Source organism: Kogia breviceps, chromosome 2 (assembly GCF_026419965.1).
Source record: "Kogia breviceps isolate mKogBre1 chromosome 2, mKogBre1 haplotype 1, whole genome shotgun sequence".
NCBI classification, from domain to species: Eukaryota; Metazoa; Chordata; class Mammalia; order Artiodactyla; family Physeteridae; genus Kogia; species Kogia breviceps.
The window spans coordinates 17822456-17844795 of record NC_081311.1 but is presented as its reverse complement, the minus strand read 5'-3'; the positions used below and the strand labels follow the sequence as shown (position 1 = coordinate 17844795).

At 39.5% G+C, this 22340-nt stretch overlaps 2 protein-coding genes across 6 annotated transcripts in view; one reads left to right on the top strand and one right to left on the bottom strand.

Moving 5' to 3' along the window:
* The window catches only part of ACSL5 (acyl-CoA synthetase long chain family member 5), a 52626-nt gene extending 42270 nt beyond the window's left edge, over positions 1–10356 (top strand). For 3 of the 5 annotated variants that reach the window (XM_067024677.1, XM_059052079.2, XM_067024678.1), the window contains 5 exons: positions 766–909; positions 1533–1634; positions 2348–2419; positions 3029–3175; positions 3903–4179. In XM_067024677.1, coding sequence (XP_066880778.1) covers positions 766–909; positions 1533–1634; positions 2348–2419; positions 3029–3169 — 459 coding nt within the window. In that variant the 3' untranslated portion in view covers positions 3170–3175; positions 3903–4179. Of the gene's footprint in view, positions 1–765; positions 910–1532; positions 1635–2347; positions 2420–3028; positions 3250–3902; positions 4180–9955 lie in introns of those variants that run through there. The other 2 variants (XM_067024676.1, XM_067024675.1) reach the window with 2 other exon arrangements.
* Positions 7119–22335, bottom strand: ZDHHC6 (zinc finger DHHC-type palmitoyltransferase 6). Its single transcript, XM_059053217.2, has 11 exons — positions 22099–22335; positions 20621–21094; positions 19886–19977; positions 18546–18705; positions 17164–17325; positions 15478–15531; positions 11141–11308; positions 9746–9787; positions 8909–9054; positions 8765–8811; positions 7119–7730 (listed from the first exon to the last, which is right to left on the bottom strand). Exons 2-11 carry the CDS (start codon positions 20885–20887, stop codon positions 7627–7629), a joined length of 1242 nt encoding a protein of 413 aa, XP_058909200.1. The 5' UTR covers positions 20888–21094; positions 22099–22335; the 3' UTR covers positions 7119–7626.
* Between the last annotated feature and the right edge of the window lie 5 nt (positions 22336–22340).

Here is a 22340-nt window from a genome sequence, read left to right as displayed (position 1 = left end):
GATAATGTCTGTTAGGCTGAATTGATGGCTCATTTCTTGAGTCGGCCTTGTTAACGGTTCCAAGGTTGGTTCAGTCTGCTGCGCCATTCAGGGTGTGATCACGTGGACTGTATTTGCCACTTGTCCCAATTCTATAATTCAAATCCCTAAAAACCCAATTCTGTAATTCAAATCCCTAAAACCAATTAGCCCAGAGAAATGAAGCTGCAAATGACCTCTGGTGGCTGGTCAGAGAGCCCTCCCCAGCTCTGCTTCTGTCCTAACAAGCGCAATTACTGACTTGCTTGAGTAGCAGTGGCACAGTAGAGCTGTATAGCCTGCTCCCGCATCTAACAGGAGGGAGACAGAAAAGGGAGTCAAGGAGGGGGAGAGCTAATTCAAAAGTCTTAATAAAAGATAACACCTTCCCTATTCCTGAGAGTTCTGGAAAAGGAGTAATTGGAAATTAAGTTGTTGGAAATTCAGAGCTGCAAAATTTCTTCGTTGGATGAGGCAACCATTTACACAATGCCAGTGGGTCCAAGGGACTTTTTCCAAGACTGCCCACTGACTCTTCAAAGACACACGCAGTACAGACAGGTTTTGAAGAAAGCTGCCTTCCTCCCCTTTCCCCAAAGCCAAGAAAGAGAAATGAAAGATTGGCCAAAGGTCAATGGAGAGGTCAAGTTTAAAGAAGGCAGATTACCTCTGACTTCACCTCTCTCTTTATTGACATCACTCAACAGGGCTCAGAAACATTGATGGTGTTATCTCTGTCTCCTGTAGAATGGAACTCTGAAGGTCATCGACCGAAAAAAGAACATTTTCAAGCTGGCCCAAGGAGAATACATTGCTCCAGAGAAGATAGAAGATATCTACATCAGGAGTAGCCTGGTGTTGCAAATTTTTGTACATGGGGAAAGCTTATGGGTAAAATATATATTGTCTTAACAACAGCCAGTTTCAGGCACAGACCATGCCAACTTCCATAGCTAAAGGAAATCCGTATAGGTAGATTTAGGATGAGAAGATCTGAGCTTATAAAACTAAAGAAATGAAGCCACACTCCAAACCTCAAATAAGGCACTATAAATGAAAAAAAAAAATTCTTTGAAACTATGATAGACTCTGTAAACAAGTCAGTAGAACTGTTACAACAGTTATACTAAAGGGTGGCGGTTCACTAGAAGAGCCCTACGGTGCACTTCGTCTCCACTACAATAGAAGTTCTTCTGGCACAAACTGTCCTATATATACTGCACTTAAACTTAGCTTCTTGGGAGTGGGGGAGGATTGATATGGACAGGCCAGAGATGCTTTAAGCTTAATGTTGAGCTCCACTTCATGTTTGAATAGAACATTTTTGTAGAGATGTTGAGTGGGAAAATGGGATCAGAGTTCCACGAGGGTTTGAAATATATGGTGAGAAAACTGTAGGACGCCAGCACTGAATTTCAGGGCTTGGGAACAATCACGCATTCTGAGGTAACGCTGCTTTCTTTCCCCACTGGGGGGCAGTGCTGCGCTAGCTCACGTGCCTGTTTCCTTTCCAGTCATTCCTAGTGGGAGTGGTGGTTCCTGACCCAGATGTGCTTCCCTCATTTGCAGCCAAACTTGGGGTGAAGGGCTCTTTTGAAGAACTGTGCCGAAACCAAGTAAGTCTCACTCAGAAAAGCCTATGCGCACCCATGGGCCCGTCGTGGGAGGGGGAGGCCTCCCCAGCTTGGGCACCCACAGCTTCCTAGAGCCTCCTCTCTGGAAGAACAGGGAACACCCTTGCTGGGTGTGGACTGACTGCTTTTATTAGACTGGAAGAGAGGATGGGGGGTTTAAAAACAACAACCAAGGGCTTCCCTGGTGGCGCAGTGGTTGAGAATCCGCCTGCCGATGCAGGAGACACGGGTTCGTGCCCTGGTCCGGGAAGATCCCACGTGCCGCGGAGCAACTAAGCCCGTGAGCTATGGCCGCTGAGCCTGCGCGTCCGGAGCCTGTGCTCCGCAACGGGAGAGGCCACAACAGTGAGAGGCCCGCATACCGCAAAAAAAAAAAAAAAAAAAAAAAACAACAACCAAAATCCCTATTCCTTTTATAGTAAGTAGCGTGTGCACTGTGGAAAAAAATAACTGGAAAATGGGGAATTAAATAATGCCATCCAGAGAAAAACCCCGCTACCATTTAGATTTGTTTCTTTCTTCCCATGACTTCTTTGCTTTGAGCAACACTGAGGTATCACATGTGCTTGCACACACCCCCACATCCTGCTTTTATCTTGACGAGTTTAGCAGGCATTTTGAATTGCTTCATGCTCAGCCTTTCCTTTAGGCTCTCTTTCAACAGCCATGCTCTGAGCTACGTTTTATATTCCTAGGTTATAAAGGAAGCCATTTTACAAGACTTGCAGCAAACTGGGACAGAAGGTGGCCTTAAATCCTTTGAACAGGTATGTACTACTCATGTTATCCTGGTCTCTCATGTCATAGTTTTAAAGTTCGCATTTATAATGGGGTTTAAAATGTAAAAGTACAGTTTCCAAGGAACTGATTTTAGAGGTACTATTAGCCCATTAATGACAGTGACCTTTGCATTTACCTGTACAGTCCCTTCATGCTGTTCATTATTCCTCCTCCTTCTCTACTCATGTCTTTCCCAAATTATTAGTGAGGATGGGCATGTGTTACCTTTCTCTTTACCCTCCCACTTCATCAATGCCACTTTTATAAGGGGAAATATTCTTTTTTTTTTTTTTTTTGCGGTACGCGGGCCTCTCACTGTTGTGGCCTCTCCCATCGCGGAGCACAGGCTCCGGACGCGCAGGCCCAGTGGCCATGGCTCACGGGCTTAGTTGCTCCGCGGCATGTGGGATCTTCCCGGACCGGGGCACGAACCCGTGTCTCCTGCATCGGCAGGCGGACTCTCAACCGCTGCGCCACCAGGGAAGCCCAGGGGAAATATTCTTTAAGGTTCTTCACATAGCATTTAGAGGGCTGTGCGGAACAGTCCACATACATCACTATTAAATATGTGTGTATGTGTGCATCTTCTCTTCCAGGTCAAACGCATCTATCTTCATCCAGAGCCATTTTCCATTGAAAATGGGCTCTTGACACCAACCTTGAAAGCAAAGAGGGGAGAGCTTGCCAAATACTTTCGGACTCAAATCAACAGTCTGTACGAGAAAATCCAGGAGTAGGTGAAGGTACTTATGGCTGCAAGGGGCTCAGAGGTAGCCTGCCTTGTGGGAATATGGATTAAAAACTAATCTTACGTTCATTTTTTTGTCTTTCCTCCTGTCTGTTGTTGTAGCTACCTATTAAATTATAAAACCATACTTTCAGGGCCTTTTAAAAATATTAAGTGAGAGAACTTACCATGTGGAAGCTTAGACTTGAACTAAATAACTCTTGTCCTTCCCATCTTAAATGTTGCTGACATTTAGGGCTACTTCTATCAAGATACCTTTCTTCAAGGTCCATTTGTATCTTTGTTCCTTCCTTGTCATCTCCAACCTTTATAAGTGATAACTAGTTCAAGGGCCAAAGTGACCCTTTGGGAATTCTTCCGTGTTTTCTAGTAAACCTAAATTGTTGGCAGTCTCAACATTTAGGCCTTAAGAGAACTTTAAGTTCTGAAAAGCTGTTTATAAATTCATGTTTTCTAACCATTCCACAAAACGACTAAAATTGAGTTTTAAGCTATCACAATATTAATTAATCATATCTGTGAGACAGATTTCTTCTTTGTACTTCCGTGTCCACTGAAGTTTGTGTCCAGAAGGGAAGAGTTTGATCACTGAGCATTTCCTAAACCCTGTAGTTTCTCTGACCTGGGAGAATTTAAAACTGGGCCTATGACATTTTGTCCAAAAAGTATGTTCTAAAAGTGTTTTCTGCAGTATACCTGGTAACTGAACCTCTTCCCGACAGTTTGCTGCCGAGCTGGAAACTGGGGGAAGGAGCAGAAACTCATGTCAAGTGCGCTTTTGCAGTACACGAAGCAAGCACTGAGTAACAACCTCCTGAACTGGGAATGAAGACCTATGGGGAAGCATGAAGCCTGCACAACAGGCTTACCTTCTGGGAAGGAACTAACTGATCTTTCCTCCCCTGACTCAGTTCCTGCTGTACCTTACACCCCTTCAACACGTGCTGCTTCCACTTGTAAATGTTAAGCATTCAGAATAAACCACTGCAGATAGCTTAAGCTGTGGTGTATGTTTCCCCACAGACTGTGATGAGCACCAGCCTCAGACAGGACCCCTTAACAATCATGGAAGCTAGTGGCTCTCTCACTTGGCTACACACTAGAATTACCTGGGAGTTTAAAAAGATATTGAGGCCTGCGTGACACTTAAGGGATTCTGATTAACATGGTCGGGGTACAGCCTGGGCATCAGGATTTTTAAGAGGTCCCAGGTGACTCTAGAATGCCACCAGGTTTGATAGCTATGTTGAAGACCAGGCCTTCTTATCCCACAGCTGTGAATAATAAAATAAATACCAGTCGAACCCTAACTCCAACTGAGCACAATTCGTGTTCTTTCTCCTTTATCATCCAAGTAGTCTTTTTTTTTTTTTTTTTTTTCATCCAAGTAGTCTTGAACAGTGTTCCTTTCTGGTCTCTCACCAGAATAAAGGAGAGGGTTCCTGGATGGTCTTTCTAGACCCTGAGCCCAGAAGAGCTGAGGAAACATCTATTCTTGGATATTTGAAACAGAAAGGCAGGAAGGAATTAACTTCCCTCCACATCTAACTCCCGCTGTCTCCCTGACCTCCTCTCGCACGCCCCCTTCACTCATTCCAACTGCACCACACTGGCTGCCTTCCTGTCCTCAAACATGCCAGCCAAATTCCAGCCTGCTGTTCTGCCTAAAATGCAGATACTCCCAGAGACATGTGATCTGTCCCCTCATCCGCTTTAAATGTCACCTCCATCAGACTGTCCCACCTGCTTTCTTCATAATACATGACTCCATCGGACATATATTTTACTGTCTGTCCACCTCCCTACCCCTCACTGGAATAAGGCAGAGTTGTGCTTCATTCATTGATGAATGCCCAAGTGCCCTTCCCTTATTGTTAACTGTTATAAGCCAGACCCCCAAAGCTCAAGTTCCCTGCCTTGGAAAGAATTACTACTGGAATAGGTGACTACTATAATCCTACTCATGTGTTTAGAAGAGCCCCCAAAATAGCTTTGTATACTACAAAGCTACAGTAATCAAAACAGCATGGTACTGCCACAAAAGCAGACACATAGATCAATGGAACAGGATAGAAAGCCCAGAAATAAACTCATGTGCTTATGGTCAATTAATCTATGACAAAGGAGGAAAGAATATACAATGGAGAACAGACAGTCTCTTCAATAACTGGAGCTGGGAAAACTGAACAGCTACATGTAAAAGAATGAAATTAGAACATTCTCAAACACCATATACAAAATTAAACTCAAAATGGATTAAAGACCTAAATGTGGGACTGGATACTATAAAACTCCTAGAGGAAAACATAGGCAGAACACTCTTTGACATAAATCACAGCAATATCTTTTTGGATCCATCTCCTAGAGTAATGGAAAGAAAAGCAAAAATAAACAAGTGGGACCTAATTACACTTAGAAGCTTTTGCATAGCAAGGGAAACCATAAACAAAACAAAAAGGCAACCTACAAAATAGGAGAAAATATTTGCAAAGGATACAACCTACAAGGGATTCATTTCCAAAATACAGAAACAGCTTATACAGCTCAATATCAAAAAAATAAACAACCCAATCAAAAAAGGGGCAGACGACGTAAAGACATTTCTCCATACAGATGGCCAATAGGCACATGAACAGATGCTCAACGTTGCTAATTATTAGAGAAATGAAAATCAAAATTACAATGAGATTTCCTCACACAGGTCAGAATGGCCATCATCAAAAAGTCTACAAATAGGGCATCCCTGGTGGCGCAGTGGTTGAGAATCCGCCTGCCGATGCAGGGGACACGGGTTCGTGCCCCGGTCTGGGAAGATCCCACATGTCGCGGAGTGGCTGGGCCCGTGAGCCATGGCTGCTGAGCCTGTGCGTCCGGAGCCTGTGCTCCGCAACGGGAGAGGCCACAACAGTGAGAGGCACACGTACCACAAAAAAAAAAAAAAAAAAAAAAAGTCTACAAATAAATGCAGGAGAGGGTGTGAAGAAAAGGGAACCCTCCTGCACTGTTGGTGGGAATTGGTGCAGCCACTATGGAGAACAGTGTGGAGGTTCCTTCAAAAACTAAAACTAAGTTACCATATGATCCAGCAATCCCACTCCTGGGCATATATCAAGAAAAGCTGAAAAAACTAATTCAAAAAGATACATGCACCCCAATGTTCACGGAACCACTATTTACAATAGCCAAGACATGGAAGCAACCTAAATGTCCATGGACAGATGAATGGATAAAGATGTGGTATATAAATACAGTGGAATACTACCCAGACATAAAAAAGAATGAAATAATGCCATTTGCAGCAACTTGGATGGACCTAGAGATTATCATACTAAGTGAAGTCAGACAGAGAAAGATAAGTATCATATGATATCACTAATATGTGGAATCTAAAAAAAAATGATACAAATGAACTTATTTAAAAAACAGAAATAGACTCACAGACAGAAAACAAACTTATGGTTACCAAAGGGGAAAGAGGAAAGAAAGGATAAATTAGGAATCTGGGATTAATAGATACACACTACTATATATAAAATAGATAAACAAGAATCTACTGTATGCCACAGGGAACTATATTCAATATGTTGTAATAACCTACAATGGAAAAGAATCTGAAAAAGAATATATGTGTATATATATACATATATACATATAACTGAATATATACACACATATATATAGATATATAGATATAACTGAATCACTGCTGTACACCTGTAACATTGTCAATCAATTATACTTCAATTAAAAAAAGTCTCTTAGACTCCTGTGATCTCAATATGCCATTAATTGGGTAATTGGAGGCAAATATGTATGTCTTAAGACTCATGATTAAAGATGTCGATTTTTCACAAGGCAGTAAAGCAGTTTTTCCATAAGGAACTAAGACAATCCTTTTTAGTCAGCAAAAAGAAAGATACTTTGAGTAAAAACTATGATTTATACAGAACATCCATTGATCTTTATTTGATTTGACAAAATCTTCATTATTAAAAGACGGGTAATAAAATCTGAGCTTACACTGAATCTGCAAATTAAGTTCTATAGTATCTAGAATATTACATAAGAAATTTCGGCAGAGGGGGAGAGAGGATAAAAGCATCACATGCAGATGCTCCTGGCAAAGGGGGAACTATATCTGCAGGTGAGGTCCATCGTGTGCAGTTCATAAAAAAATCCTAGAGAAAATGCAATCGACTTACTTGGGTGAAGTGTTTTTCCTTTTGGAGAGAGGGAGCGGTGGCATCGAGGTGCAGGAATTCAAAGGTATGTGCAGAATGGCTTCTCCATTTCAAAATGATAATAAAAATATTCAGATCATGGCACTAGGGCACCTTTGAGGAAAAGAACACCTTAACCAGAGTAGGCTCATTGCATAATTCTTTAGTAATATGTACAATTTTCAAGTAATGGAGCGGACTTAGAGTAATTTTACTTTAAAAGTGGCTATCTATTTTTCTTCTCGCCCTCTGGGGCTTGATCTGTTTCAGCATCGCAGGGACACTTTTCTACACAGTTTCTAGGGAACCATCCTCTTATTCTTGAAACACCTGAGGGAGAAAATGAAACTGATATGAAATAGTCAGATATACCACAATGACATCTGTGAGATCCGTTAGTCCTATTACTTCCAATTAATAAGCTTTTAGTTAGACTTAACCACCCCCCTCACCATCTTTTATAAGCACAATATGAGGTTAAAGTTAAATAAATAAATAAAAATTTTAAAAAATGTTCCTAACAGGCTAGAAAACAGATTATTTCCCAAATTCCATCATCTGGGGAAGGAGCTGATGTGGTTCAGGAGAGCCCCAGGGGAGTGGGGGGAACTTGGTGTTCACGTACATGTGTGTGACCATTAAGGAGTATGGCACTGTCATACTTCATCTGTTCTGGGGGACTATCTCCCTGTAGCCTTTGTGAATTTTCCTTTTAGACTTTCTCTAACTTGTGCACTTCTATATCAAGCTTGCCTAAGCTGTCACATGGGTTAATTTATGATTAACCCAGTGTTTTCAAAAGAGCATCCTGGGTTAATCTTTAAAAAGGAACAATTCTTAAAAGTAAATTAAAAAATCAAAGACACAGTTTCAATTCATTAGTTTTTATAATAACTTAATAGGACGATTCATTCAGTGGGGGTGCGTATAGCACAGCAGCTTAGTCATGGGCTCTGGAGCCAGACTGCGCAGGCTGGAGCCTTGGCTCCATCTGCATTTAGTGTGGCCTTGGGCACGTTGCTTAGCCTCGCCACGTTTCAGTTCCCTCACCAATAAAATGTCAATGACAGCACGGACCTCAGAGGGCTGCTGGGGACCTGAATACCACAAGTGAAGCATTTCCCCAAGTGCCTGTCGCATAGTTAAGTATGGGGTGTGATGTTTGCTAATCACTGCAAAGACCCGATAAATTACAAGTGTATGGAAAGATAATACAAAGAGCTTCTTTTTGTTGTTTAATGATGTGGCTTCCTATTTAGTTCCCCTAATGCACATGACGTGACTGTTTATAAAAGTTATTCTTGTAAAATTTGGAGTTATTGCTGGCAGTCTTGTCCTTTAAACAACCCCTTCCACTTTCATACCTTCTTTAATGGAATCATCAAGAATTTTATCTCCATACAACCAGTATCTGAAATATTTAAAAGATTAAAATTAATTTTTTTTTTGGGGGGGGCAGATGCCAATTTCGTCATTCAGGAAGAAATTCACTACTTTCTGTCACTTACCGTAAGCCTCTTGTGGCTAAAATGAACTCCCCTTTCTGTAGCCTTATCCGAGGCTCTTCAGTGCAGGGGCTCGTGAAGAAGGTTTTGACCCCTCTATTCAAAGGACAGCAGGTGCCACTATAGTCTTCTATTACTTTATACTGCACCTGTCATCAGCAAGCAGAAGGACGAGTTAACGTTAACCCACACCTGAGGTTGCTTAAGTTTGAATGTAAACTGTTAAAGGTGGATCCAAAACATCAGGCAAGTCTTTTCCTCCTGGTTCTCTATCTACCCTTTATAGGAGGTAATTAATTGATGCTTCTAATTCTCAGGCTTTTTCTTACCCTTCATTTCAAGCACATGGCTAAGAATGAAATTTTAGAAGCAGTGCTGTCCAGTGGAACTTTCTGCAGTGACAGAAATGTTTCATACTTGTGGTATCCAGTGTGATAGCCGCTAGACACATGTAGCTAATGAACACTTTTAATGTGGCTGGTGCAACCAACAAACTTAAATTTAATTTAATTTAATTTAAATTTAAATAGCCACATGTAGCTAGTGGCCATTGAATTATTCCGCATCACTGTAAGGACAAGTTTCACACTAGGGAACTATATTGAGGATAATTATCTTTTGACAATATAAATTGACTAAATTCCCTCCAAACCTCCAGTCCAAACTACTTAAATGAAAACAAAAGTAATATACATTAAATTTCAACAAATGTATTAAGAAATATTATTTAATAAAAGCTAACAGTTGGTTTTTACTCAAAGGCAATTTTAAAAGCTACATAGAAGTATAGAGCCTGACAAAAGAAAAAGAAATTAGTATCATTGCAAAAGAATTACTTACACTTCTGACTCTTTTATCTGCTTTTTGTTTCAACTGTTCTATCTGTTTGGAAGATACAAAAAAAGAAAGAAGTCTCTTATCTCAATGTTTAAAAACAGGCTTTCCTCATTTACTATAGCACAGTGACATGACAAACTCCCAATTTTCCAACATTTCAAATTGCTGACAATTTAAAGGCCGCCTTTTTTTTTTTTTCTTTCTTTTTTTTAGCATGGAAAGAAGGCCCTATGATGAAAAACTAGTACTGAAGTGGGGCCTCCTTCTCAGTGTTCCCTCTCCAATGTCTTTATTCAGAGCACTCCCAGTGGCCCAGCAATCAGGGAGATGTGCTCTCTGCCCTCAGGGGGCTTCCGGGCTTGTCCCTGAGGTGAAGCGGATACAGAGACTCACTGATTCTTTAGAGAGACGGCAAACAGACTGCAGAATTCACCAACGAGTCTTGATTAAAAGTCACCATTACAACTCCTTTTCTCCATTTATTGAGCAAGTTTATTAAATGTTACTACACTAGATATAGTAGGGGAAATAACCTCTGCCTAGAATCTTGCCAAGTTAAGTTAAAGACATAAGATACAAGAATTAAATAAAAATGAGACCTCATGTGCTAATATACATTAGTATATGATTAAGTGCTAAATCCAGCTGAGTCTGGACTGGGGAGGTAAGTCTTTATGGAAGAGAGGGCACTGGAACTGGTCTGAATAATATCTGATAAAGAGGAGCTCATATGACATAGAAAAACATGCTGGGGAAGAGTTAGGTGTCAGGAATGTACCAGGAATTCACTGAGTAGACTAGGCTGATTGGAAAGGATGATTCCTGCTAGGATGTAGGTGAAAGGTAGCTTTTGGCCAGATTTTATAAAACTAAGTTAACGGGCTTCCCTGGTGGTGCAGTGGTTGAGAATCTGCCTGCCAATGCAGGGGACACGGGCTCGAGCCCTGGTCTGGGAAGATCCCACATGCCCACAGAGCAACTAGGCCTGTGAGCCCCAACTACTGAGCCTGCGTGTATGGAGGCTGTGCTCCACAACAAGAGAGGTCGCGATAGTGAGAGGCCCGTGCACTGCGATGAAGAGTGGCCCCTGCTTGCTACAACTAGAGAAAGCCCTCGCACAGAAACTAAGACCCCAAACAGCCATAAATAAATAAATTTTTTAAAAAAACTAAGTTAAGGAATCAGGATTTTATCTCACAGGTATGGAGAGATAGGAAAGATTTAAACAGAAGGAGGGACATGATACAAGGAGTGCTTTTGAATTAATTAAGATTCACTTGACATACTGAAAAAATTCTTCTTACTTATTTTACTATAAAATGCCATTGGAGTTAAGGAGAAGTTAAGGGGAAGAAGGTGAGGCAAAAAAGGCAAGACTATCTGAACAAAAGTACTCACTGTTAAGCTGTACTGGTGACAGCCTTCTCTTATTGGCCAATCCAGTCCATCTCCCTTGGGGACCCCTGACCACGTAAAAACCTGTTTAAAGTTCTTCCATCTACTTCCCATATCATAAGGAAAAACAAAGACTTCATCTAGTTGATAATACTGAATTCGATCTTTAGCCTGTGGGTAACAAAGATGTAAGATGGCAGATGTATCTGTCTTAAACGGCTTTTAGTAATATACTGTTGAGAACATGTATTCCTCAAATTTGTATCATTCCTAAAAATGCTTCCTCCTTGTTGTAACGTTAGAGTACACAGGAGAAATAAACACACTTATCACAATATAGGAAGAACTTGACACACAATACCAACCTTGTATGAGACCATCCAGAAAATGTCTGACAGGAGTTACTCAGGAATACACCTAAATAAGACCAAATTTAAGCATTCAAAAACGTTTATTAGGGCTTCCCTGGTGACAGTGGTTGAGAGTCCGCCTGCCGATGCTGGGGACACGGGTTCATGCCCCGGTCCGGGAAGATCCCAATGCCGCGGAGCGGCTGGGCCCGTGAGCCATGGCCGCTGAGCCTGCGCGTCCAGAGCCTGTGCTCCGCAACGGGAGAGGCCACAACAGTGAGAAGCCCGCGTACCGCAAAAACAAAAACAAACAAAAAAATGTTTATTAAAGGAGTTAGTAACTTTATTCCATATAGAAAAAGTCCTCAATGTTCCTGCTTGTTCAGCAGAACAGAGGAATCCAGGTGTAAAGCAGACACATTGATAAGGAGGTTTAAGAGAAAACAAGGGTTTATTCAGGATGGACGGAACCGTTAGGTGGGGTGCACTAGAATGCAACAGCTGCATCCTGGGTGGCAGCAACACCTGTATGAGTGGCCAGGAAAGGTGTGACGGGGGAGTCATCATTCTACGAAAATTATTTTTTTAAAGCTAGCAGGTATGTGTAAGAGATCTTCTTTCAGTTTTATATACCATTACATATGTCTATATACTTATTTATGTAGGCATTTGTATGTACATCTTATGCATATATATATAAATATTCAAGTTTCATAAATTATATTCTAGGCATTTAAACTGTTAGCTTTTACTTAAAGGGATAAACTGGCTTGAATTTCTAAGAAATTTCTTAGAATTTCTGAATTTCCACTGACACCTAGTGGTATAAAGATACACCATTTATTCCTACAATAAGTGTACAAATCCAGTTAATACTTACAGTGTAATAAAATCTGTAATTTTGATACATTTTAACTTAATATCAATACCATCATTTATTTGATTTTTACTGAGCAACAGAGGGCCAGTTTTAAAATAACTTCTACATTTAGCATGGCACTTTATAAAGAGCTTTGGTCATTAGCAAGAAAACACTGTTAATCTAATGTCAACATATTATGCTAACTAGAGATGATACCTTGAAATATTTTATTATCAGGGGATAGTATTTTAGGGAAAAGCTTTTGCAGTTACTTATAAAGTGATGTTGATGTTAATTCAGTTAAAAGAATTATCAAGCTGTAACATGACAACATGTAAGTCCATCCCCACCCAGACAGTAAAGTGTAATTTCTTTTCCCTTTCTATAAGCAAAAGCTTCAGAGTCTTCAAAATGAATTAAGAGCCTCAGAGAACAGAGATCTAGAATACTAAGAAAGAAAAAGTGCTAAGGATGAGAGTACCTTACAAAGATAACCAAGGCATGGTCTTTAAGAGAAGCGTTCAGTGAAGATGGGGGATTCCAGCAAGACTGTGTGTTAAAAGGTGACAGAGATGTGCAGTAAGTGCTACCGGAAAACGGTACAAAAGTACTTAACCTAGTCTAGGGAAAGTCAAGGAAGGTTCCTTGGAGAAAGTGACAGCTAAATTAAGTGTTGAGGGACAAGAAATTAGGCAAAAAATAGGGGGAAAGAATATTCTAGGCAGAGGGAACAACATGTGGAAAGATACAGAAGCATAAGATGTGCAAACTATTTGGTATTAGCTGGTATTGAGTGTGAATGGGGTGGGAGGGGTGGAAATGAAGTTGGAGAAGCAGGTAAGATGAAGACATAAAGGGTTTTATTGATATTACGCATAAGCTAAGGAGCTTGGACTTAAACCAGTACATCAGTGGTTCTCAAAGTATGCTTTGCATACCTCCTTGAGCCCCCAAGACCTTTTCTTGGAGCTCAACAAAGTCAGACAACTTTCATAATAATACGAAGATGTTATTTGCCTTCTTCATGGTGTTGACATTTGCAACGGTGGGTAAAATTGCTGGCACCTTAAGCAGGAATCAAGACAGTGGCACCAGACTGTATTAATAGGTGCTATATTCTTCACTGCTACACACTCATAATTCAGACAAAACCAAAGCAACAAAAAGCCCAGTTTTACATAAAAATTTCTTGATGAAGAAGTAAAAATTATTTTTATTAAATCTCAGCCCTCAAGTAGATGTCTTTTTTAAGTAGATGTCTTTTTAATATTCTGTGTGACAAAATGGAAAGTACACATAAAGCTTGCCAAAGTGCTTATCTGAAGAGAAACACTTGTTTGAGTTGTGAGCTAACAAAAGCTGTGTCGCCAGCTTTTTTCATGTAATGCTATTTTTACATGAAAGAATGAGTAATGTAACAGAAAAACGAAGGTTATTCAGACCTCAGTATTTAGTGGACGCCTTCTCGAAAATGAACAAAGTCAGGCTGTTACTTCATATAAACAACTGAGTATTTGTTGCAAGTGGAAAAAATAAGGCTTTCAAGTGAAAATTGGAATTTGGAAAATTTATAGCCACCACTATGAGCGTGACAGCTTTCGAATATTTAAAGATTTTCCCCATAAAATTGGTAGTGATATGAATGAATGCGGCTTTTAGATACTGTATAATGAAATGTGTCAACATTTTAAAAATCTGTGTAATGCTGTAAACTACTATTTTCCAAATGACCAATGCCTGATGCCCTATGTGGGTACCAGATCCATTCAAAGAGCAAGATAGACCGATGGATTTAAATACAAAAGAATACAAAAAGTTTACTGATGTAGTTTCAGATCTCACATGCAACTAACCTCTCAAGAACTAGCACTTGTCAAGGTTTATTGTATTATCAAGGAATATCCACTATTACCTAAAAGACATGTTAAAATACTCCACCCTTTTCTATCTACTTATCTGAGGCTGAATTTTCTTCATATACTTCAATCAAAGCAACATATCTCAACAGATTGAATGCAGAAGTAGATGTGAGAATCCAACTGTCTTCTGTTAAGTCAGATATTAGAGATTTATTTAAAAAAAATACCACTTCCTATTTTATTTTGGAAAATTTAATTATTTTTCCCAAAAAACATGTTATTTTTATTAACATATAATGGATTTATTGTTATTTTTAAATGAAATAACAAATATTCAAAGATTTTCTCAGTTAGAAAATATGGCAAATGTCAATAGATATAATACACATTAACAAAAGTTATTTAGTGTCCTTAACAATTTTTGAGAATGTAAAAAGGTCCTGAGACCAAAAAGTTTGAGAACTGCTGCTGTAAATGAAAGCTCACCAGCTGGCTGCCAGGGGGCTAAATATGTCCTATAGGTGTGTTTTATTTGTCCCACAAAGGTTTTTTGTTTGTTTTTAATTTGAATTGCTTGCCAATGCTTAAAAATAGAAAGGAGGTAACACAGAAATCCAGATCTCTGACTTTTCTTGGAAAAAAAAAAAATTATACGATCTCACAATACCGGGTGAGGATTTCCCTGTGGCACCAATCAGCTTCGTCTGCCGGGCAGCTCTGGCTCACAGGCTGGCTCCCCGCATCTAGGTTATGTGCCCAGGCCCTAGTGCATTTGGGTTTACAACCCCTGCTACAGTGCTAGTGAGGCTCTGAGAAGTTTTAAATAGGGAGTAGGGTAGTCAGATGTACTTTTTATATCAGAATCACAATGGACAGCGTGAAGTATGTACTGGAGGTCGTGAGGTTTGTAATGAGCTAAATGTTATAAGCCCTATCTGATGGCTAAAGCCTATGTGATGGCACCTTGGTAGGACAGAAGTTCCTTTCCCAATGGGCTGCCTTCTCCTCTAGTCTAAGAGAGTACAGCCAAATGGTTTCATGTGTGGCTTAGGCCTCTTCAACAACTCAGTGTGTGAGATAGCTCTGTGGGAGTCATATTAAACCAGGAATAAATCAAACAGTTCCTATGATCACCTTTTACATGGCATGCAAATGACGTAAGGAAGCCATTTAGTAGCCAAGTTTTCATTTGGGGGCATTTATTAGTTAATCTGGTCTATTAGTTAATCAGTACTTTATTGATATTGAGGAAACAATTATAAAATTTACCTTCTCTTCAATCCATGATTCAATAGAAGTTTTGTTTCTGAGAATTATTTTCATCTGGAAATTAAATGATAAATAGTAAAATTTCATAAGGTGACTGGTTCATTTAAGATTATCATCTTTACACTACCTACGAGGTAGCTTTTATTGTTCCACTCCACAGATGAAGATATCAGGGGATAACAGAGATTAGGTAACAGAGCGTGGTCCATCTGACTCTTAACCACTGTACATCTTCACATGAATGATTACATCGATCCACAGTCAAACCTGAATCTACTGTTTAAATAAAAAATCATGCTTTATGTACTATCTTCTGAATAAGTTTTTCAGAGTATTAATAAAATATTGATATAATCCATTCAATCAGTATTATATAGATGTATTATGCTATTAACATCTTTTACCACTATTTTTGATCTTAAATGCATGATTAATCTATTTATTACAAGTAACAGTGACTCATTTCAGTCAACCTAGATATTTTGCTTGCTGTAAAAACTGAATATTTTCAGTCTTGATTCTATTTTTTGATTTTCCTAGCTATGACAATTCCATTTATGTAAGTTTTTACACCACAGGATTTTAGTTTATTTCTAATATGATTCTTAATTATAGGGACTGGGGAAAATTTTTCAAAGAATTTGATCCCAGGCTAGTAGAAAATGTGAACTATAACCAAAACCAGGTTATTTTAAAACCAAGAGTTCAAAAAGGGTTGGGTGATGCATCAGGGCCCTCAAGCCCAGCGTTTCTAATTCTATACGCCCTGCAATTCTTTGAAGTCTCGATGTGCCTTCATGGAGACAGTGTGACACAGTAAGAACAACCCTGGACTGGGAGTCCTTATCATATTCCAAGGACCTAGCACAACACCTGGTCCACAGTTGGCCTTCAATGAATGAATAAACTAATGAAGTGAATGATATGAGTCATAAGAACTATTTTTTGATCCGTTCAGGGCCACATCCTCCTTCTCTGTGTTCTCATTGCACTTTGTACATAAATCTATGCTATACATATGACCCTGTATTAATTAACTCTTCACCACTCATTGTGAGTTCCCTAATGGCAGGAACCCTTCATTTCCATTCTTGTAGCCTCAGTAATTAGCAAAGTGATTCATCACAGAGTAGACATTAAATAGCACCTATATTACAGGGTTGTTATGGATATTAAATGAGCTGACACATGTAAAAAACCTAAAACAGCACTCAATAAATGTTAGCTATGTTATTATAATTTTGATTTAATATATGCTACTATAAAATAACAATAATTATGTTTATTGAATATACGTTTACTGAATACATGAATGGATGATCTTGGCTATGTCACTTAACCTTCCTGTGACTTAATTACTCATCTGTACAGAAGGGAAAATAATACTTCTCTTTGACCTCTTTTGGGGTTGATGTGAAGATCAAGAGAGACGGTGAGAAGAGCTTTCTCAAGTATAAAATGCTATATAACTCTAAGTTAGTATTTTTTTAATTAAATCAATAACCTAGAAATTCTGGCAAAGTCACTTCAAAATTATCTGACTAGTAGAAGATTAATCACCTAGATGGAATAAGTAACAATAATCTCCATTTCACATGCATACTTAAATGGAAGCCTTATCTCTTTCTCTTTACAAGTGGCCCCAGTAACTTGACAGCTTTAGCTAGAGGTAACAGAGGAACTTACCTGGATAAAGAACAACATGCCAACAGCTATGGTTGTTCCTAAAGCTAATCCCAAGGCAAACAAGGTGGCAGCAAATGCAGCTAATCCAAACGGAATAATCGGAAGAGGATCTCTCCGGGCTGCACTCATATCAATCTTCACCGTGTTCCACCCAAAGGAGAGCTATAAAAAATAACAACACACACTCGAAATACTTGGCTGTCGTAAACGGTCATACTCTCCTGTATCATTTAAAATAAGTTGGTCAAAAAGATCAACAAATGACAACTTGACACTGTGGCCAAAGCAAACAGAGCTATTTCTAATCAATACTGTGGTTTGAACTCATACTGATATGCACGATATCATTCTTCAGTATTCTAAAACGTTTGTTTGTTTGTTATTGTTCCCTCAGAAAGTGTTAGGTAGACCGCACAAACATTACTACGCATGGACAACACTAATCTAAGCTGTAACTGCATCTCCCATCCTCTCATTTTCCTCTATTTAGTGATTTCCACAGCGACAAACATAGCCTAAGATTCAGTGGTTTCCTCCCTCACGTTGCACAACGAGAGGTTTAAAAACTAGCAAAATGTAGGCCAAATATGGCCTGCTGATGTGTACTGCCTGGCCTACAAAATGTTTTAAAATATTCAGTTAGGTACCAACATTTAGAAATTTAGTGATTTAGAAATCAGATTTCACATAAAAAGTCCAGATTTTCAGATTTTTCTTGAAAAACTGGATGATCTGGCATCACCAGGCTGGATTTCCAAACGTCAAGAACTGGCTGAAGTCAAATATGGGTTGTTCCCTGTGTGAAGCACCTGTGTTTTCCAGTTTACCACATCCCACCAGGCCTGTTTCCCTCATTGACCCTCCAGGCTTCTTTAGGGGCCTCAATTTGTGACTACCGAACTTTATCTCATGACTACTTGCCCATAAGTCAACTCAATCAGTTGCACCATATCTTAGAATGTGCACTTGCTCTGTGTGCCACGTTCCAGGATTTAGAAATGAACAAAAGAACTACAACTGGCTACAGGATCGAATGGAAACAGAAAGTACTAGTATTGTCTTTTTTCCTCCCTCTTCTGCTTTTTCCTCTAACTATTCTTTACCACAGCTACCAAGTTTGAAGTCCAGTAAGTTATACATAGTACTAAAATAACTGTCAACTTCCACTAGAGCATATAAGGTGAGTTTCCAGAATAAAATAATCTTTCCTCATCTTAAAAACTGTTTTACTGCTTTTTTAAAAGGAATCCTTATAGAGGATTATAAAACAAAGTTCTATTTCCCCACCTAAATTGTAGAACGCATATTTCCAAAAGGAACTTCTTAAATAATCTTAAAAACTACTATTTAAGCTGGCATGATTTTATAACATTTTCACTTACCCGATTATAAAGCTGTGTATACATTGTCATAACAAAAATAAAGGCAGCATGAATACAACCCAGCGGTGCTACAAGGAGAAACAGTGTGAACGAAGCATGATTTTGGTAACCACAGCAGTTGTTGATCCAAGGACAGTGATGGTCCATCTTCATCACACACCTAACAAGAAAAATTTACATAAAATGTGAGGCAGAAAATCCTGTCTACTTTAAATAACTTTGGTCTTCCAAAGATCGAGCAGATTGGAATCTAGCATGTCCATGCATGGTCACAGAGGAATTATACTTCATGGAACAGAAAGAAAAATCTTTATGACTTTTTAAACAGTGACTTCTTTTAAATTTTAAACAACACAAGAAAGGGCAGGCTTTGTAACAGCATCTGAGGAAAAGATGTCTGCTACAAGTGACTTTGTTTTAAAGAAGTCTGGAGGCCCGCTGAGAGGTTCATTATAAAGAAATGGGCATGGTTCCTGGTTTTCCTCTAGCTCTGGAATGCAGTGACTGAAGTGGAAAACAACAGAGACTGAACAAAATTACGTATAAATCTCCACTGGGGTTGATGCGGCCTAGCAGACGCTTATAACTTCCTTCCTTCCTGTTCTTATCCTTTAGGTGTGGAGTCCCTAAGCTAAGCAAGCTAACTCCGGAATATAAGATGTGGTTTAATAAGCAAAGTCTTACTCTGTTTCCTTTCCTTGAGGCTGCTAGAAGAAAATTTTCTTGCCTCAAACTAAACTTTATTTGCCCCTCCAATGGTTCCCCTAAACCTCAGCATTCTCATCATAAATTTCTTATTTATCAGTGGATATAGGTGTTCATTAAAAAAGGTTCTAGCTTAATTCACATTTTTCATAGTGATTCTGTTTTCTTCCAATTAAGTTCTGTATATAAAACACCTGTGATAATAGGCACCTGGATTCATTTATTAGATCTGTATAAAGTGTAAATGTTAGTCAACTAAATAATGGAAAAGGCAGGTCTCCTTTATAATTTAGACTCAGAACAATTCTAAGGCTAGTCAAGATGACAGTCGACAGTTAATCCTGATTTATTAAAACAACCTAAATGTATAACTTTTTACCCTGCTCTTGGCAAGGCAAGAAGCAAAGTAAACCTGTACTTCTCTAGAAAAATCTTTTCACTTATAACAAAAGAGTAATACTTATTATCAGAATTGACAATTTAACAGTAAAATGAAGATTATGACACAATTATTTTGACAACATTAAGTAGCCACCTTGCAGAAAATAAAAGTAGGATTGATGTGGTAGAAATAACAACAAAAGACCAGTAATCAAGTTGATCAATCCCCAATAAATAGCAAAGACAGACAGTACCTGTTACACTTTCTGCAATGATGTGACCGTGGTGCCTTGTATGCTTGGCAGACTTTACAATATTGGAGGTACATGCTATCCTGAGAATTCTCCTTGGCAGCAAAATAGAAACAAAACATAAACTTCTGGGTAATTGGAAAAGTGATGTTGCTGTTACCAGAAATTCACTATTTAAAAATATTTTAACTCAAATATAATGCCTGGAAATGCAAGTTAAAATTCAAATTCCATCCTTTCCCCATCTCCCATAAAAGAAAATCAAACCATAGTATTTATTCATAAGGCGTAACTTGTTGTTACCAGGCTGTCCGTTATTTCTGAATACCTTATGGTTTAAAACAGTAGTTTCTAAAGAGTTTTTCTCAGTTATAAGGGATGTTAATATGTTACATGAAAAAAGATCCTAGAGCCAAACCACACTGTAGAATTATGAGGTGAGTGATATTCAGTGTTTCCTAGAAACTTATGCACTCATCACCACCCCTCCATTTTTTTTTCTTTAATGCATTAGTATTTAATGAAATTGCTTTGGGAAATACTAATTTAGATCCATACTTTCAAACCAGTATAAAATAAATTCTTTGAGCTCTAAATGGTCGGTGATTAGAATAATACACTTAAGTCTCTACCAAAGCAAAGAGCAGGCTGTGTTTGATCTTACTGGTTGGCAGATAAGGCATAAACTAAATATATGATTATCATGAGGGTTCACCATCTAAGGAATCTTTCTCTTACCGGTTTCCACCCTAGAGGGACGAAGCCAGGACCAACAAACATGGCATTGAAGTAATTATAAAGAATCATGACAGTCCAATTTATCAACATGATGAAGTTCATGCTTCCTCCAGTGGTATGTAAGGGCCAATACCACAACACAGAGTCAATCATGGCCATGGTAGAACATATTGCTATAACACCAAGGGCTATAATGGGACCCCAGTGACAAAGTCTCTTTACTTCTTGTAGATTTTCAAACTTGATAATTGAGCAGAATGTACCCATTTTGGTGAGGAAGAACTCCTTCCTGTTTTTAAAGAACTACAGATTTCCTTTTTCTGTGCACACATTTCCATGTGCCACAAGTCCATGTGTGTTCCTTAACTGTCATGCCTTCACATTGTGGGATGTTAATGCAGATTAGGCCATGTTCACTGTTACACACTCTTTATGTTTTCTAGGAGAATCTAGTACCTTGGTTTGAGATCCAATCTAAAGAAACAAAATGAGAAAGTTCGGTAAGACATTTTACTGTATTTGTTAATTCCAATAATCACCTAAACAAAAGCAGCTCACAAGTACTTTACTATAGAATGAGTAACTCATCAAACGTCAAAAAGAACTATTTTCGTCTTATCCAAACTTTCCTCATGTCTGAGTAGCACCTAAACTGGACACGTGATTCTAAAATGGTTGTTTTGTACCCAACTTGTCAGAGGACTGTGTCTATATAACCGTTTAGTGAATGGTTTGAGGAGACGAAGAATTTCAGAGCTGGGAAGGAGGGCCTTAGGGATGGCCTAATCCAGCTTCCTTTTTCATAGGAAAGAAAATGGCCTGGAGAGGCTGAATGAGTAAACCACGGCGGTAACAGATGAACTCAACAGAAGCCAAGTCATCAAACTCCCTCTATGGAGTTCTAAACTGCCTCTTACCCAGTCTTGAATTACATAAAGTATGATCCAGACATGATCTACACCATTTGCCTTTGGTTGCCCCCCAAACACTAACAAGGGCCTATTTGTGTCAAAGTAAAGAAGCGGGAGGGTGAAAGCAACCAAAGAGACTGCAAAGGAAGGGAGGGGAGAAATAAGTGTGTGTGAACTCAGGACCGGAGGCGTATATGAGAAGGAACATGATGAGACTATTTGAGGGGGAAAAAAAAAAAAAAGAAGAGGAATCTCCCGGAGCGAGGGACGGGGAAGTCAGGACGGCGAGCGCCGGGAAGATATGTAGAAGGGTATTTCGGACTGGAGGGTGAGTCAAGAGAAGAAGATCAGCGGGACAGAGTAACAAAGACTTCCATGCAACAGATGCCGCTGCCTTGTGCCTCAATTTCCCGCCCGTGTCATGGAGCACAGCGCTTAGAAATCCTCACTCAGGGGAAGAACATCTTGGTAAGCGTGGTTGGTCTCAACATTCTGGAGACTCTGGCCTCACTCGGGTGGGGCGAAGACCGCCAAAATCATGGTTACGTCCCGTGCTTTGACTCCCACCTCGGTCTGGTCCTCAGTGCCCGCTCTTTGGCCATTGCATTTCCGGGGCGGCTCGGGCTCACCCGGAGCAGGTTTTCTCCGGCTCGGATAACTCCGTCGTGGGTACTCCAGCCGTATCCCAGCCGAGCGCAAGTAGAAAGTAAATCCTGTGTGCTAGAGAGTGGAGTGCTGGACCAGCCTCCGGCCTAGCCGAACCGCTCCCCCCCTCAGGCTCAGTGCGCAGTCTCCGTAACATCCACTTC